This window comes from Crinia signifera, chromosome 9 (genome assembly GCF_055691185.1).
Source record: "Crinia signifera chromosome 9, ASM5569118v1, whole genome shotgun sequence".
Classification (NCBI taxonomy): Eukaryota; Metazoa; Chordata; class Amphibia; order Anura; family Myobatrachidae; genus Crinia; species Crinia signifera.
Genome location: NC_139225.1, coordinates 145,401,418 through 145,420,077, shown reverse-complemented (window position 1 = coordinate 145,420,077; position 18,660 = coordinate 145,401,418). Strand labels below are relative to the sequence as shown.

At 48.3% G+C, this 18,660-nt stretch overlaps 1 protein-coding gene across 1 annotated transcript in view; it reads left to right on the top strand.

Moving 5' to 3' along the window:
• The window catches only part of LOC146036236 (complement C2-like), a 30,691-nt gene that overhangs the window by 11,637 nt on the left and 394 nt on the right, over positions 1-18,660 (top strand). The window contains exons 9-17 of the mRNA XM_083160110.1: positions 2,178-2,267; positions 2,550-2,687; positions 4,986-5,077; positions 7,079-7,190; positions 11,135-11,282; positions 11,565-11,641; positions 12,448-12,554; positions 16,001-16,112; positions 17,232-17,287. Coding sequence (XP_083016236.1) covers positions 2,178-2,267; positions 2,550-2,687; positions 4,986-5,077; positions 7,079-7,190; positions 11,135-11,282; positions 11,565-11,641; positions 12,448-12,554; positions 16,001-16,112; positions 17,232-17,287 — 932 coding nt within the window. The remainder of the gene's footprint in view (positions 1-2,177; positions 2,268-2,549; positions 2,688-4,985; positions 5,078-7,078; positions 7,191-11,134; positions 11,283-11,564; positions 11,642-12,447; positions 12,555-16,000; positions 16,113-17,231; positions 17,288-18,660) is intronic.

Genomic DNA, 18,660 nt, shown 5'->3' with positions numbered 1-18,660 from the left:
CTAGTATCGCTCATCACACAGCGCTGACACATCGCTCTATTATCGCTCAGCACACAGCGCTGACACATCGGTCTATTATCGCTCAGCACACAGCGCTGACACAGCGCTCTAGTATCGCTCAGCACACAGCGCTGACACATCGCTCTAGTATCGCTCAGCACACAGCGCTGACACATCGCTCTAGTATCGCTCAGCACACAGCGCTGACACATCGCTCTAGCATCGCTCAGCACACAGCGCTGACACATCGCTCTAGTATCGCTCAGCACACAGCGCTGACACAGCGCACTAGTTTCGCTCAGCACAAAGCGCTGACACATCGCTCTAGTATCGCTCAGCACACAGCGCTGGCACATCGCTCTATTATCGCTCAGCACACAGCGCTGACACATCGCTCTAGTATCGCTCAGCACACAGCGCTGACACATCGCTCTAGTATCGCTCAGCACACAGCGCTGACACAGCGCTCTAGTATCGCTCAGCACACAGCGCTGACACATCGCTCTAGTATCGCTCAGCACACAGCGCTGACACATCGCTCTAGTATCGCTCAGCACACAGCGCTGACACATCGCTCTAGTATCGCTCAGCACACAGCGCTGACACATCGCTCTAGTATCGCTCAGCACACAGCGCTGACACATCGCTCTAGTATCGCTCAGCACAAAGCGCTGACACATCGCTCTAGTATCGCTCAGCACACAGCGCTGACACATCGCTCTAGTATCGCTCAGCACACAGAGCTGACACATCGCTCTAGTATCGCTCAGCACACAGAGCTGACACATCGCTCTAGTATCGCTCAGCACACAGCGCTGACACATCGCTCTAGTATCACTCAGCACACAGCGCTGACACATCGCTCTAGTATCGCTCAGCACAGTCGCTCCGTGTGTATGCCCCATAACAGAGAGGTGTGTGTCTTTTTACCCACTGCCTGTCCTGAGCATAGCCCACTGCATATCCCCTGCATCACCCACTGCCTGTCACCAAGTGCCTCTCCCCAGTGTTACCCACTGCCTCTCCCCAACATCTCCCACTGCCTCTCCCCAACATCTCCCACTGTCTCTCCCCTACATCACCCACTGCCTGTCACCAAGTGCCTCTCCCCAGTGTTACCCACTGCCTCTCCCCAATATCTCCCATTGCCTCTCCCCAACATCTCCCACTGCCTCTCCCCAACATCTCCCACTGCCTCTCTCCAACATCCCCCACTACCTGTCCTGTGCATAGCCCACTGCATGTCCCCTGCATCACCCACTGCCTGTCACCAAATGCCTCTCCCCAGTGTTACCCACTGCCTCTCCCCAACATCTCCCACTGCCTCTCCCCAACATCTCCCACTGCCTCTCCCCAACATCTCCCATTGCCTCTCCCCAACATCTTCCACTGCCTGTCCTGAGCATAGACTACTGCATGTTACCTGCATCACCCACTACCTGTCACCAAATGCCTCTCCCTAGTGTTACCCACTGCCTCTCCCCAACATCTCCCACTGCCTCTCCCCAACATCTCCCACTGCCTCTCCCCAGCACCCCCCACTACCTGTCCTGTGCATAGCCCACTGCATGTCCCCTGCATCACCCACTGCCTGTCACCAAGTGCCTCTCCCCAGTGTTACCCACTGCCTCTCCCCAACATCTCCCACTCCCTGTTGTCAACTGCCTATCACCCACTGCCTCTCCTCGGTATCACCCAATGGGGCAGATGTATTAAGCCTTAACAAGAGATAAATGCAAGGGTGATAAAGAGAGATAAACATCCAGCCAATCACCTGCTAACTGCCATGTTACAGGCTGTGTTTGAAAAAAGTCAGTAAGGAGCTGATTGGCTAGACATTTATCTCTTGTTAAGGCTTAATACATCTGCCCCAATGCCTGTTATCAGCATCATCCACTGACTGTCACCCCGTGCCTCCTCCCCCGGTGTCACCCACTCCCTGTCACTCACTCCCTGTCACGCATGCCTCACCCCAGCTTCACCTACTGCTTGTCATCCACTGCCTCCTCCCAGTGTCACCCACTGCCTCTCCCATTTGTAAGAGGGCACAAATTTAATTTACAGAGGGAGCTGTACACCCCAGCACTGGCCCGGATTACAATCATCCATCACAAAGCTGACCCCACAACCTGCACAGCCAAGGTCAACTAAATCACTGATCATCTTATAAATTGCAGGAAAAGCAAATATGGGCGGGCGACCTGTGGAAATGATAAAGAAAATTACAAGTTTCCTGAACATCAAACAAGGCAGGGAGGATTATCTGGGTGAGACAAATCTATCTACCCGCCCACCCGCTGCACCGCACCCGCCGACAGCTGAAGGCCTGCTTCTAAGCGGCATCCCTCTATCTATCTATCTATCTATCTATCTATCTATCTATCTAGGCCACCCGCTCCACCACGCCTGCCGTCAGTGGAAGGCCTGCTTCTAAGCTGCATCCCTCTATCTATCTATCTATCTATCTATCTGTCTATCTATCTGTCTATCTATCTATCTATCCATTCCAGTTAAGTTTATAGCATTCTTTTCTGTCCTCATCTCCATAGACATCTATGCCTTTGGCATCGGCAATGACATAGATAAGACTGAGCTGAGTCAGATTGCTTCGCAGAAGGATAAAGAAGAACATGTGTTTATCTTGGAGAATGCAGAAAAGATGAAGACCGTGTTCCAGGAAATCACAAGTACTGTGCTACAGATCCAATCGCTCTCCTGCCCTTACTGCTTTCACTGCCCTTCACCCCTCGCCCATCACTGGTAACAGTGCGGTACATGTCTCCTGCTGCTGCCATAGGCAACACTCTACAGCCGCTGTGTCAGCCAGTGATGTGTGGTGGGGTCAGAGGCTGGGGTGGCACTGGCCAGTATGCGAGCCAGATTACACACATATACAGTATAGAACCCGAGGGTTCATGTAGACATTATACAACGATGAGCGCTGCATATTTGATGAGTTTTGACTATAATAATGACAGCGACACTACAAAGATGATATTTCTAAGTTTATTGGGTATACTGCTTTGCCTCCCCTGCCTTCCCATGACCGCACATCACAGCTGCCAGCATTCCCTCCGGCAGAGGCAACACTGTGTCTGGTGTGTCTGGTGACACCCGGTGCACACTCTATATATACCCCAACCATGAGCTGGAGTTGTGCGCACTCAAAAGGGGTGTGACCTAACTTAAAGGAGGTGTTTCCTCATAAGGAATTCCAATTATATCAATGTGGGGGTGTGCCAAGCATCCACGGAGATGCTGGTCTGCCCCTAGAGACAAGCGACTGCTCTGACGGCTCCTCCTCTGTAACAGGAGCTAAGGCTGCAGGAGAATGTCACAGTGCAGCACCGGACTCCTGTCACAATCATATGGGGCTCATGTATAGGCCATAATATGTTGCAAGGGGCACTACTGTGTGGGGCATAATATGGTGCAAGTGGCATTACTGTGTGGGGCATAATATGGTGCAAGCGGCATTACTGTGTTGGGATAATATGGTGCATGGGGCATTACTGTGTTGGGATAATATGGTGCATGGGGCATTACTCTGTTGGGATAATATGGTGCATGGGGCATTACTGTGTTGGGATAATATGGTGCATGGGGCATTACTGTATTGGGATAATATGGTGCATGGGGCATTACTGTGTTGGGATAATATGGTGCATGGGCCGTTACTGTGTTGGGATAATATGGTGCATGGGGCATTACTGTGTTGGGATAATATGGTGCATGGGCCGTTACTGTGTTGGGATAATATGGTGCATGGGGCATTACTGTGTTGGGATGATATGGTGCATGGGCCGTTACTGTGTTGGGATAATATGGTGCATGGGGCATTACTGTGTTGGGATGATATGGTGCATGGGGTGTTACTGTGTTGGGATAATATGGTGCATGGGGCATTACTGTGTTGGGATAATATGGTGCATGGGGCATTACTGTGTTGGGATGATATGGTGCATGGGGTGTTACTGTGTTGGGATAATATGGTGCATGGGGCATTACTGTGTTGGGATAATATGGTGCATGGGGCATTACTGTGTTGGGATGATATGGTGCATGGGGTGTTACTGTGTTGGGATAATATGGTGCATGGGGCATTACTGTGTTGGGATGATATGGGGCATGGGGCATTACTGTGTTGGGATAATATGGTGCATGGGGCATTACTGTGTTGGGATGATATGGTGCATGGGGTGTTACTGTGTTGGGATAATATGGTGCATGGGGCATTACTGTGTTGGGATGATATGGGGCATGGGGCATTACTGTGTTGGGATAATATGGTGCATGGGCCGTTACTGTGTTGGGATAATATGGTGCATGGGGCATTACTGTGTTGGGATAATATGGTGCATGGGGCATTACTGTGTTGGGATAATATGGTGCATGGGGCATTACTGTATTGGGATAATATGGTGCATGGGGTATTACTGTGTTGGGATAATATGGTGCATGGGGCATTACTGTATTGGGATAATATGGTGCATGGGGCATTACTGTGTTGGGATAATATCGTGCATGGGGCATTACTGTGTTGGGATAATATGGTGCATGGGGCATTACTGTGTTGGGATGATATGGTGCATGGGCCGTTACTGTGTTGGGATAATATGGTGCATTCAGCATTACTGTGTTGGGATAATATGGTGCATGGGGCATTACTGTGTTGGCATAATATGGTGCATGGGGCATTACTGTGTTAGGATAATATGGTGCATGCAGCATTACTGTGTTGGGATAATATGGTGCATGGGGCATTACTGTGTTGGGATAATATGGTGCATGGGGCATTACTGTATTGGGATAATATGGTGCATGGGGCATTACTGTGTTGGGGCATAATATTGTGTAACCTCCTTTCCCGCATCTGCTTTGGCTATGCACTAATGTCTGTAGTCTGGTCACAGAGTTAGGAAGGGGCAAGAATGAATGATAAAGATGAATTAACATAGATACACATGCTGGTGGCTTCTCTACAGAAATCAACAAGTATGGGGAAATGTGTGGCCTCAACGTCGAGACCTCAGAATCGGGAAAGAGTGAGCGCTACCCTTGGAACGTGCTGGTTTCGGTGAGTAGAAATATCGGGTGTGGTATAGGGGTCCGACAGTCGGGATCCCGACAGTCATTAGCCCGACGTCGGGATCCCGACTGGCCGGACCCGCCACGCTGCGGGCACGGTGGCTCGCTGCGCTCGCCACCTATTCTATTCTCCCTCTATGGGGGTCGTGGATCCCCACGAGGGAAAATAGCAGGTGGCCGTCGGGAACCCGGCTGTCGGTGTTTTGACAGTCGGGATCCCGACGTCGGGTAAATGCCTCTCGGGATCCCAACTGTCGGGACCCCGTCCGGCACCCGAAATATCGGTGTTACTTCTGAATGGTACTGTGTGGTATCACCATACATGCATAACGGGGGAATATCACAATCACATTTATTCAGCAGTGGATACAACCCCGGAGATATTTCCTAGCTGACAACAAACACAGACACCAGTATTTCACTTATTGGTTTTTAATACCAGGTTCTTCATCAGCGATTGAAGGGTGCTCTATGGTGGGGCACTCGTACTCATGAAATAATTTACATTTTTTTTTAAAACTTAACTCTTAATAGTTCTGGATAGAGTGTTGGTATAACCATCAAGCAGAATGTCACTTTAATCATGTATAAACAAAGGGTTCCGTGCGTTCTAAGGGCCTTAATCTGATCACACCGCTCCCCCGCGTGTTCGCACGGAGGAGTGACGTTTAGCATCTGCACATGCTTGTTCGCCGTCTCGTTCACCGAGCAATGTGGGCGGGGAGAGTGGAGCGATGTCGAGGGGTCGCACCGATGGGAACACCCAGAGATTTATGGGCGTTCCCATGAAAACACTGGGGGCGTTCCCATGTAGATGTGCCCATGACGCGAGTGCAGGGGGTGAGAAGCTGATGTCAACGGATGTCAGCTGCCCGTCCGCTTCCCGCACAGGGAGGTGTCTTACATCTGCGAGCGCTGTAGAAATCTTTTGATTGGTCGCCGACCATCAAATTACTCCCCCCCCACCACCACCACCACTCGCACCCAAGGCGGGGGAACTCGGTGAGCGGCATGGGGGCGGGGGCAGCTGTTCATGTGGGCGGCAGGTGGCCTACGGTATTAATAGGTCACCTCCACTTACAACAGATGGTTATTAAGGATGCTAGAGGAGGTGGTGACCTGCTCTTGCATCCTAAATAACGGTCTGCTGTAAGGCGTCGGCCATTTTGCAAGTGACATTCTAGAGGAGAAGCGGGCGGCTGAAGATAGTTACAGCGGTGACTGGAGGGAGGGGGGCACTCATTGTAGTGGTGGGGGGGGGGGGCGCTCAAATTAAAGTTACGCCACTGCAATGGACCCAATGGTTCTTATCTGCTGTTATATGTTACTGTATCTATGCGTCCATTAGAACGTGATGCAGTCAAAATCCAGACAGGGTCATAATACCGACATATAGAATGTACAGGTGAAACAGTCAACATGACTTTCCGTCGACAGGTCGCAAGGTCGACATGGTTTTTTACACTGTTTTTTGACCCAACATGTGCCGGCAGGCGGTATTTCATGCCCTGCCATCCACTAGGGCGTGGTGGGAGAATAAAATAGTGTGCCGAGCGCAGCGCGGCACCGTGCCCGAAGCATTGTGAGTGAAGCGAGCGTTGCGAGGGGCTGCGGTTCACTTCCAACTGTCCATGTCGACTGTGTCGACATTCGGGTAAAAAAAACAGTGAAAAAAAACATGTCAACCTCGCGACCTGTCGACGGTAAGTCATGTTGACCATTTCACCTGTACATTCTATATGTCGGTATTTTGACCCTGTCGGGATTTTGTCCTTGTCGGTATTATGACCCTGTCGGGATTTTGACCATTGGGATTTCATACCGAATCCCCTTAGAACGTATACTATGTAGCTATACAGACAATCAGTCCTGTGGGGAATCTCTCCCATTTTTCGGATGTACCTGTAATGTAACTACGCAGTTACAGTCTCACAGCTGACACATTGCTGTATGAGAGCCGCCATCTGCATTATATGTTTCTGTTTTCCAGTCTCAGTCCACAAACCCCTGTATGGCGTCTCTGATCTCCAGCTCCTGGGTCCTCTGTGCTGCTCACTGCTTCCAAGCAGACCAACCGCCAAGTGTCTACTCGTTCCAGATTGGTAAGAACATACGGCAACTGCAGATGGGCAATGCTGACCACAATATGTATTCTCTCTCTCTCTCTCTCTCTCTCTTTATAAGCCTTTACACACTATGCGATGCTGGACGCGGGTCACCGATATTGAGTGTACACGCTGAATGATATCGGTAAATGATATTGTTCAGTGATGTCACCAGGACCTGCAGAACATGTGGGTCATTGGTGGTTTTGGGCCGAGTCTCTGAATGTCTCTCTGCCATCTCATCTTGAATGTCTTCTCGCCAGCTCAAACTCAATATTTCCAAAATGAAATTACTTATATTCCCACCAGCCAAGAACAGTTACCATCCTGATACCCACCTTGACCCCCTCCCTCGATTTGCGGGACCCCCGCGACCCCCCCCCCTCCTGAGATTTGCGGACCACCGCCCCTCCCGCGATTCACGTCACCACCGTGACCCCCCTCCCGCGATTCGCGGGACCCCCGTGAACCCCCCTCCCGTGACAATGGGGGATCCTGTACCGCCACAAGCAGTTGCCGCCCCTAGGTGGGAAATCCGGCCCTGGCTGCCCCGCTGCAGGTTTCCCCACTGCCAGAAGTGTCCCCACGGTCCTCTGCACCAGCGCCACAACTTTTATCAATGTCTTGCCACATACCACTATTATACAGCCTCCTGCTCTCATGCACCCACACTCCCTCCCAGTGGGAGGAGACGCTCACCCATTGCTGGGAGCGGCATACTGTCCCCCACCCTCCTCCAGTTCTAGGGATGCCCATCGACCATCAATGATTTCAAATAATCGATGGTTTATGGCCGATGTTGAATACTTTTGCCATCTATGTGGGAGGACCAGATGGTTTCCCTACATCGATGGCAAAGGAGAACCGATCAAGTTTCAAATTTTTTCAAGGTGCCGGGACACGGAGCCCCCCACACCCGGAAGTCCCGCCACCAAGTTCTTATTGACCCACGGCCTATTCAGTCAGATATAATGGATGACCATCGATAGCTACAACAATCGATGGTTATCCAAGTAATATGTTACTACTATTGATGGCAGGGTGCAAAATCGCCATCAATGCCAACCATCGATGGCGTCTGCACCAATGCCTATCCCTACTCAGCAACAGCCAAAAACCTTTACTACCCCTCATGCCCACACACCAGACACACCAGGTGAGCGCCCCACACCTCCATACCTCCCAACATGACCCTCTCCAGGAGGGACAGAATGCTCTGTTTGTGAACTTCCATCTTAATTTATGATTCTCATCACCTGTTTTAAACAGGGTAATTGATAAGAAAGGTGTTTAAGCACAGGTGATGGTAATCCATAAATTTAGAAGAAAGTCCAGAAACAGAGCAATGTGTCCCTCCTGTAGAGGGTCATGTTGGGTATGCACCTCCCTCCCTGCCCCCCCCCCCCATTCACGGTAACCCCACGATTAAATGGCACATGCAAAACACTGACATGGCTATGGTCGACAATGAAAAAGGTTGACATGAGTTTTTGAAGATTTATTTTTATTTTTTCATATTCATTGTCATGTGTCGACATGGACACCAATGAAGTGGCACACTAATGTTAACATTTCCATGTGTTGACCTTTCTGTGTTGATTTTCTCTTGTGGCGATTCGCGGCACCCCCCGCGACCCCCCTCCCGCGATTTTCAGCACTCCCCCCGCAATTCACGGCACCCCTGGTGACTCCCGCGATTCGCGGCCCCACCCCGTGACACCCCCCCCTCCTGCGATTTGCGGCACCCCGCAACCCCCCCTCCCACGATTCGCGCCAACTCCCCGGGCCCCCCCTCCCGCGGTACACGGTGCCCCCCACGACCCCCCCTATCGCGATTCCCCACCCCTGACCCCCCTTCCTGTCATTGCGGCAACCCCCCGCCCCTGCGACCCACCCTCCCGCGATTCACTGCAACCCCCCGCGCCCGCCCCCCCCCACACGATTTGTGGCATCCACACCCCCCCCCCCCCCCCGCCACCCCCGTGACCCCACCTCCCGCAATTCACGGCATCCACCCACGACCCCTCCTCCCGTGATTCGCGGACATCCCTCACCTCCTCCCTCCCCCCCCCCCACCCCCGCGATTCACGGCAACCCCAGGATTAAATGGCACATGCAAAACACTGGTACGGCTATGGTCGACAATGAAAAAGGTTGACATGAGTTTTTGAAGATTTATTTTTCTTTTTTTGAATGTTTTCATATTCATTCTCATGTGTCGACATGGACACCAATGAAGTGCCACACATGTCAACATTTACATGTGTTGAACTTTCTATGTTGATTTTTTCTTGTAGCAATTTTTTTCCAGTGACAACGTTAAACTTAAAAATCATCAACCAATTCTTTGTATAATATATAACACCTGTTCTGTTTTACTGTAGGTGTTTTAAGTCAGATCTTTTACTGCTACTATTACTGTTTATGTAAATGCATTCTGAATGACAGCAACATCCTACCATCCTCCTACAAGAATATATAACCAACTAGGTGATTCATCACGCCCCGTGCCCCCCCTCCTGCGATTCACAACCCCCCCTTGCGCAATTCACGCCCCTCCCACGCTTTGCGGACCCCCGCCCTCTCCCGCGATTCGCGCACACCTGTGCCCCCTCCCTCCCTTGATTCACGGCACCCCCTGCAATTCACGGCACCCCTAAGCCCCTCTTTAGTCCCCCGTATACTCACACACCCCTATCATTACCCAGCTTCCTGCTCTCCTGTACCGTAACTTCCACCACTGGGGAGTCGCTGACGCTGTTTTGCCAACATGCCCCTATCATGCCTCATAGCCCAGCCTCCTGCTCTCATGCACCCGAACTCCCACCCAGTAGGAGGAGACACTGACTGAGGGCCACCATCCTGTACTCCTGTACTGCCACGCTAGACCCTCACCCACTGGCAGAAGCTGCACAGTATCTCCCACCCTTCTCTTTAGTCCCCCTTATGCCCACACACCCCTATCACTACCCAGCCTCCTGTTTTAGTGTGTCGTGACCTCCGCCAGTGGGGAGCCGCTGACTCAGAAACACCCTACTATACTATTGCACACACACACACCTAAACAACATGCACACACAGCCCCCCCCCCCACACCCACAAATGTCACTGTACCATCCACACTATCAATGTACATCTTACTCTGTAACCACTTTTTAATTAAACAAAACAATACACCGCCCCTTCCACATCATATGCTCTCTATTTAACACATTTCACCTATAACTCAAGTTGCAATACAGGCATCTTTCATTTAATTCTAACCATATTTCTCATATACAAGTGTTCACAAATTAAGGGGGCGCAGCCCCTTACGACGGTGTGAAGAGCGCCCGTAGGGCGCGATGAATCACCTAGTATATATATCATCGCTGAATTTCTACAAATAATTCCTACAATGTGAGATCACCTGAGGGGGAGACAGGATCCTTCTAATGCCCATACATATGTGTGATTGCATTCGATTCGATCTCGGGTTCGATTTCCCTTGAAGCTCAGCATTTGATAAATTGCATGAAAAAAGCATTTTAGTGCATTCAATTTTGCATTCGATCATGCGATTTATCGAATGCACCATTCTATTAAAAAAAATCAAGAATCGCACGTCGGCATTTAGAAAAATCACATGTGCGTAAAACAGCATTCGACCGCACGTACAATTCGAGAAATATTATGTGCATTACATAAGACCGTGAGACGCGACATTCGAGCGGCGTGCCCGCGCATCGCGATGAATGGTACACATTTTGTGCATACAATTAGTCGATTTCTCGGCCAGATGAGGTCGAAAAGAATTGTATGCGATATCTCACATATGTATGGGCAGCATAAGATTGATAACCCCCCCCCCTCTCTCCCCATGATGGCTTTCGGTGCCCTGATTGGTAAATTACATCTCACAAAGCTCTGTCTGGTTCCCTGTCTCGGTTTCATTTATTTAGGTGGAGAATCATACCATGGAAAGCAAATTGAGTTCCATGACTGCTACAAGCTGCAGCGGAAAGTGACCAGCGGAATAAAAGAGGATTACGACTATGATGTGGCTCTTGTAAAACTGGATAGGAAAGTCACATTCTCCAAGCAGGCCAGGTAGAACATCATCTTATTTCCATAGTGGCTCAGTGGTTATCACTGTTACTTTGGTTGTCAGGGCACTATCTACTCACCTGGGATCTGGTGGCTTCAGTGGTCTCCCATTGCCCAAGAACATCCAGGTAGATTGTAGGTTTGGGAGTGAATTGCTGTAGTACATTATCTGGTGTGCAAGCTCCGCGGGGGCAGGGCTTATAGAATGTCCTTGTACTGAGCTGTATAAAATATTGGTGCTATATAAGTGGGTGCATGTTCTGATATTGTCTTTCTGTGCGACAGACCGATCTGTATCCCCTGCACAGAACCAGCCAACAGAGCCATGAAGAAAGGATCCGCTGCGAACTGCAATGAACACCGTAATTAGTCTTCTGTGGCATTTGTCTGTACTGTACACCAAGGGCTTATGGGTGACCGGCAGATGGGATGCTGGTGGTCAGAATACCGATGGTGGCATCCCGAAGGCGGGAATCCTAAAAGGGGTTATTTAGTTATACAGACCATCTCCCTGCCCCACCAAACCCTAATCCCCCCTTCAGCCAAACCTTAACCCTCCCCGCTAGCACCTAACCCCCCTTCTAGTTGCCTAATCTTAACCTTCATTCCCTACAGCCTAACCCTAACCCATCCCCCAGCCTAACTCTAAGTCCCCCCTTTTAGGTGCCAAACACTATCCCTCACTCCCTGCAGCCTATCCTTAACCCCCCCCCCCCCCCTTTCTGGGTGCCGAACCCTATCCCTCCCTCCACAGCCCAACCATAACCTCTCCCTGCCACCTAACCCTAAGTCACCCCTCCTAATGCCCCTAAACCTAACCCTCCCCCTTCCCCCGCCTGCCCCTAAACTTTTCCGGTATACTAAAGCCTGGCATCCCGGCAGTTGGGATTCCCATGCTCGTATCCTAGTTGATGTCAGAATTTCGGTGCCGATCTCCCGGTGGTAGTCAGGAGGCAGACTTCCATGATTCCGAACAAATCCCTATTTTAAAGCATGTGCTACTTTAGCAGAATCTGAACCAACTGAGGCCTGGATAGGTCTGGAAGGATATACACAAACAATAGCCTTATTTATGGCACAAATCACTGAGTAAGATAGCAAATGGAAGAACAATGTGTATTTAAGGGTGCCTGTACACATGTATATTGTGTTCTGCATATTCCTCCAGGTCAACATTTATTGGGCAACCATGAAATACCAGCTGGATTTTTGTCTAAAAATCAAGGTGATAAAACCTTGGAAGAGAGACGCGTGACGATAAAGAGCAATAATGCCGTGAGTAATGGTCAGGACCCTGACTGGGGTGGTGGGTTTGTTATAGATCACATGCGCTATATAGTACATTCCATCACATTATCTCTTGATAAGAAGAGAGGTTATACGAAGATACTGCAGTTCTTATTGAAAGATGAATAACATGTTCTTCACCAAAAAATGCAACATATTAGGTCTACTTGTCTCTAGTAAAGCAATAGTAAAGTAGACCTGAGGAGTTCCGCTACTTCAAGTTCTGTATCAAGTTTTTTAGGTAACCATGAGTGCTGATACTTCATGTTCTGTATCAAGTGTAGGAAACCATAAGTGCAGCTACTTTATGTTCTGTATCAGGTGTAGGAAACAATAAGTGCTGCTACTTCATGTTCTATATCTGGCGTAGGGAACCATCAGTGCCGCCACTACATGTTCTGTATCAGGTGAAGGCAACCATAAGTGCTGCTACTTCATGTTCTATATCTGGCGTAGGGAACCATCAGTGCCGCCACTTCATGTTCTGTATTAGGTGAAGGCAACCATAAGTGCTGTTACTTCATGTTCTATATCAGGTGTAGGAAACCATAAGTGCTGTTACTTCATGATCTATATCAGGCGTAGGTAAGCATAAGTGCAGCTACTTCATGTTCTATATTAGGCGTAGGGAACCATAAGTGCTGTTACTTCATGTTCTGTATCAGGATTAGGCAACCATAAGTGCAGCTACTTCATGTTCTATATCAGGCGCAAGCAACCATAAGTGCAGCTACTTCATGTTCTATATCAGGCGTAGGCAACCATAAGTGCTGTTACTTCATGTTCTGCCCACGCTTCATGTTCTGTATCAGGTGAAGGCTACCATAAGTGCAGCTATTTCATGTTCTACATCAGGCGTAGGCAACCATAAGTGCTGATACTTCATGTTCTGTATCAGGTGTAGGAAACCAAAAGTGCTGCTACTTTATGTTCTGTATCAGGTGTAGGAAACCATAAGTGCTGCTACTTTATGTTCTGTATCAGGTGTAGGAAACCATAAGTGCCGCTACTTTATGTTCTATATCAGGTGTAAGAAACCATAAGTTCAGCTACTTCATGTTCTGTATCAGGTGTAGGAAACCATGGGTGCCGGACGGGTTCCCGACAGTCGGGATCCCGACAATCATTTACCCGACGTCGGGATCCCGACTGTCAAAACGCCGACAGCCGGGTGCCCGACGGCCACCCGCTATTTTCCCTCGTGGGGGAATAGAATAGGTGGCTCGCGTAGCGAGCCACCGTGCCCGCAGCGTGGCGAGCGCAGCGAGCCCGCAAGGGGCTTTTTTGCACTCGCCATGCTGTCTGACTCTGGCCAGTCGGGATCCCGACGTCGGGATAATGACTGTCGGGATCCCGACTGTCGGAGTCCCATACCACACCCGGAAACCATACGTGCTGCTACTTCATGTTCTGTATCAGGTGAAGGCAACCATAAGTGCCCATGCTTCATGTTCTATATCAAGCGTAGGGAACCATCAGTGCCTCTACTTCATGTTCTGTCTCAGGTGAAGGAAACCATAAGTGCAGCTACAGTACCTCATGTTCTATATCTGGCGTAGGGAACCATCAGTGGCGCTACTTTATGTTCTGCATCAGGTGTAAGCAACCATAAGTGCTGCTGTTGTGTATCAGGCGTAGGCAAGTCATTTAAGACAATTACTGAAGGCCCAGTGAATCAAATATAATTCCAAAATGAAAAAAAAAAACATTGTTGTAAAGAATATGTGAACCAATTGGATTATAATTGAAGAAGTTAATAAGAAAGTATAGCATAGAGGTAGCCACTACTCTAATAGAAGGACCTTTGTTGCCCATTTGATGTTTGGACCACCAGGAAGACTACTAGATGATTGCTCTGGGGATGGATGAGTTTGAAATGAGAATGGTTTGTGTTAGTTTTGCCATGGGACAAGGGGGGTTTGATGGGACTGTGGACTGTCAGGTCATCTGTTTTTGAGGAGAAGCCCAACAGAAGACGGGTCTTCCAGCAGGATACCACCCTAAACACACAAATCAGTCTACATAAAAAAACTTGCACTTGGAATGGCCGAGTTTATGCCCAATGTTTAATTCAACAGAAATGTTGCATCATGAACTTGAGTTAGATATACTGTATATAGGCAAGAAAGCAACCATCTTGCCAACATCCAGGTCTTTAAGAACGCATGTGGAAAACTTCACCTACACCAATATTTACGACTGGTCAACAAGGCACCTGGATGATAGCTGTCCACCTATTTAGGTTGACATATGTTCGAAATGCAGTAGGTCAACATGGTCAAAAGTTCGATATGTTCATGTAAAAGGTGAACAGTGCATAAGGTTGACAGGTACAAAAGGTGTAGAGGATCAAATGGTTGACATGACAATCGTCAACGTATATTGTCAACGCAAGATTTTTTTTTTCAACCTTTTCATCCTTTACCATCCACATAGACTAGGTTTGGGAATAGTAACCTTGTTCGAAGCATGGTGAGCAAAGAGTTACACTATCAGAGTATTAACGCTGCCTAACCTTCTTCTGGCAAAGAAGGCCCAGCAGCGTCTTTATCACCTTAGACGACTGAAGGACTTTAGACTATCCTCAAGGGTACTAAAGAATTTCTATTCCTACACCATTGAGAGTATACTGACAGGAAATATCACGGCCTGGTTTGGCAACAGCACCAAAAAGGACAGACAAGCTCTCCAGTGGGTTGTGCGATCGTCAGAGCGTATCATCCGTATCAAGCTTCCAGACCTGGACACTATATACAGCAAGCAATGCTGGACCAAAGCCAGGAAGATAATGAAGGACCTCAGCCATCGCAACAATGGACTATTCTCTCTGTTGTGATCAGGGAAACGATACCTCTCATTAAAGGCAAACACAGAGCGAATGAGAAGGAGCTTCTTCCCGCAGGCCATTAGAGCCCTCAACCAGACCTCCTAATACTGGGACTTTCTTTCTTTCTCTGTAGACCTACCCAACACATTCTCTCTACACTCTTCCTCAGCCGATCTAATTATCATAATGTAGGACAGTTGTATAATAAGCATTTCACTACATATTGTACTATGTATGATTTTTGTATGTGACAAATAAAATTTGATTTGATTTATGTGCTTTAGCAAAAAAACTTACACCCAAAAAAACTAACTTAAAAAGGTGTCAACCTTTTTTGTGTTGACTATTTCCATGATGACCTTTTGAGGTGTCTACCTTTTCAATGTTGATCTAAGGACCCAGTTGACTTATGTCATTTGGACAATACGGGGTTGACCTTTTGACGATACCCAAGCAACAATTCCCGTAAACGTCTGATTAAAGTCAATGCCGCTTAAAGTAGGTCACCGTCACACCAAGCTAATATCGGCATATAACAAATCAATGTATTGTTGGGTATATATATCCCACTCATCAACCGGTGTGTTTCTATTTCTTCTTTGCCCAGAGAGATGAATGTACATTGGGTCTTCACAAGTGGGATAAATTTAAAAACATTACCATCAAGGACATGGTGTCACCGCGGCATCTGTGTGTACAGGGAGACATGTCGTGCAAGGGTAAGTTATTTCTGTGGATATAGAGACCAAATAAAATGGATTAAATAGTAAAATATTAACTTCTACTGGAATCATACCCAGGAATGATAGCGAGAGGGAATGGGTCAGAACGGATCACCAGCACCTGTAATGGTAGGTGGAAGTAATTCCATCTCCACTATAGCCCTGCACAGTAATTCCAACAGCAATTGCTCATTATGCTACTGTGTGGCATAACGTGAATAAGGGGCACTGTTGAGTAACGTAACTTGAATAAGGGGAACTACTGTGTGTTGTAACATGAATATGGGCACTACCATGTGGTGTAATATGAATCAGGGGTACTACATGCGGTGAAGTGTGAATAACTGTGCTTCTGTGTGGCAAATATTTCATTGGGGGCACTATTGTTTGACCACATACCTTTTTGTGAGGTCACTGTCCCTATGTAAAATATGGGAGGTAGAGCACAGTATATAGTTTGCAGGGGGGAAACCCCAGCACTAGCCTTGGCTCTGGTTTATGTCGGGAGGGTGGTGGGGAAGGTGGTGGTGGGGAGGGGGGGGGATGTGTTTCACCATCTCTCCAGGACAACTTTAGATCATTTGCAGGCAATAAATACAGTGATTCATAGTCCTCGACTACAGCCCCGGCATTTTTAGTGGATATTTTGCACATCTCTCTCAGCAACGTTGCCAGTCAAAGGGTTAAAGATGGGATGTTGCCATAGCAAACAGATTCTATCTATTATCTTAGAGAAGGTGGTCAACAAATAAGTAGTGAATCTGATTGGTTGCAATGGGCAACACCCCACCTTCAATAGAACCCCCATCTTAGTAAATTTACCCTCAATTGTTGCCTGTCAATGTATCTCTTCAGGCAAGTGTATCAAATTTCAGAAACGCCCACTTAACCTCCCTAAACGATTTTACCTGCACAGCTCACACAGAACTTACATGTGTTCTCTCTCTATACTTAACTACCCCCCTGGGGTTGCTGGTTTCACTTCTGCTGAATCAACCCACCAATCATTTAATAAAGTTTTGTTATTGTTCTATTGATTCTGAATTGGATGTTGCGGGTGTCCCCGTGCATCTCCGATAAACCGAATAACGTGTCCCATTTTCCGTCCCCTAACAGGAGAATCAGGTGGCTCTCTCTTTGTTGACCTGAGGGATAGGCAACGATTCTTCCAGGTGAGTCACGCGTGAGAGCATGACAGACACAACATATGATGGAGAGCAGAGACAGACTGCCAATAGGGAATTAGCTTTCAAATTTGCGCTACTTATTTTATTTATAAAGTAACAGTTTCTTACACAGCGCAGCAGGTTGCGTTGTGTCTTACAATTGGAAAACGGGATAAAAACAACCTGGGTAGTTACTGACCGTCAGAATGGTGGGCAGGCCCTGCTCACAAGCTTACAGCCTATAGCTACTTAGTCTTGCAGCTAGTTTTTGATTGGCTGGTGAAGTTACGACACTGTTATTACATCACTTACAAAACCTCTGGGCATATTACCCTTCCAGACTCATTTACTCATGTGCAGGGCCGGCGCCACCATTAGGCGGCTGGTTGGGGCGCTGGGATCTGGGGGCGCCACTGAATCTACCTATAATGAAATTAAGAATGTCTATAAGAAAGACATCCCTATTGTACTTGAGGGGTTATTCAGACCCATTTGTATGGGTCCGTATTCGGGCCCGTTTTTGATGGTCGGGGGTTTGTGCATGTGCAGACTACCTGTGCAAACACCTGAGGCGAGTATCACACTTCGCAGTGGCATTTGCGCGGACAGGGGAGGGAGGGGGTGGGCAGGGGGATGCTCAACTTTTTATGGGCATCCCCATGAAAACGCTGGGCATTCCCCTTGGCACAAAGGAGTGGCGTTGCCTGCTCTGAGTGGGCGGCTGACGTCAGCACCCACCATGTTTAGACGGACTTTGATTCCTGAAGGGGAGAAAAATCATGCACGGGGATGTGGGTGGTATTCTCCTCCCCTCTTAGTGACTTTCCGTGGTCTCTCAGTAACTCACTCTCCTACCCTCTCAGTGACTTTCCGTGGTCGCACAGTAACTCACTCTCCCCCCCTCTCAGTGAATTTCTGTGGTCTCTCAGTACATTTACAGAGGAGAAAGTCCTCACAGAACTCTCAAAACTGATAGTGGATAAATCAATGGGGCCAGATGGGATACATCCAAGGATACTAAAAGAGCTTAAAGGGGAGCTGGTAAAACCATTAACAGAATTATTTAACCAGTCACTAGCTACTGGGGTAATCCCAGAGGACTGGAAAACAGCGAATGTAGTCCCACTGCACAAAAGTGGAAGCAAAGAAGAGGTAAGCAACTATCGACCAGTGAGCCTTACATCAGTAGTAGGGAAATTGATGGAAACACTCTTAAAAACAAAAACAGTTGTAGAATATCTCAAAACCAGAAATTTACAGGATCTGAAACAGCATGGGTTTACTGGGGGAAGTTCATGTCAAAGAAATCTTTCACTCTCCTCCCCTCTTAGTGACTTTCCGTGGTCTCTCAGTAATTCACTCTCCCCCCGTCAGTGACT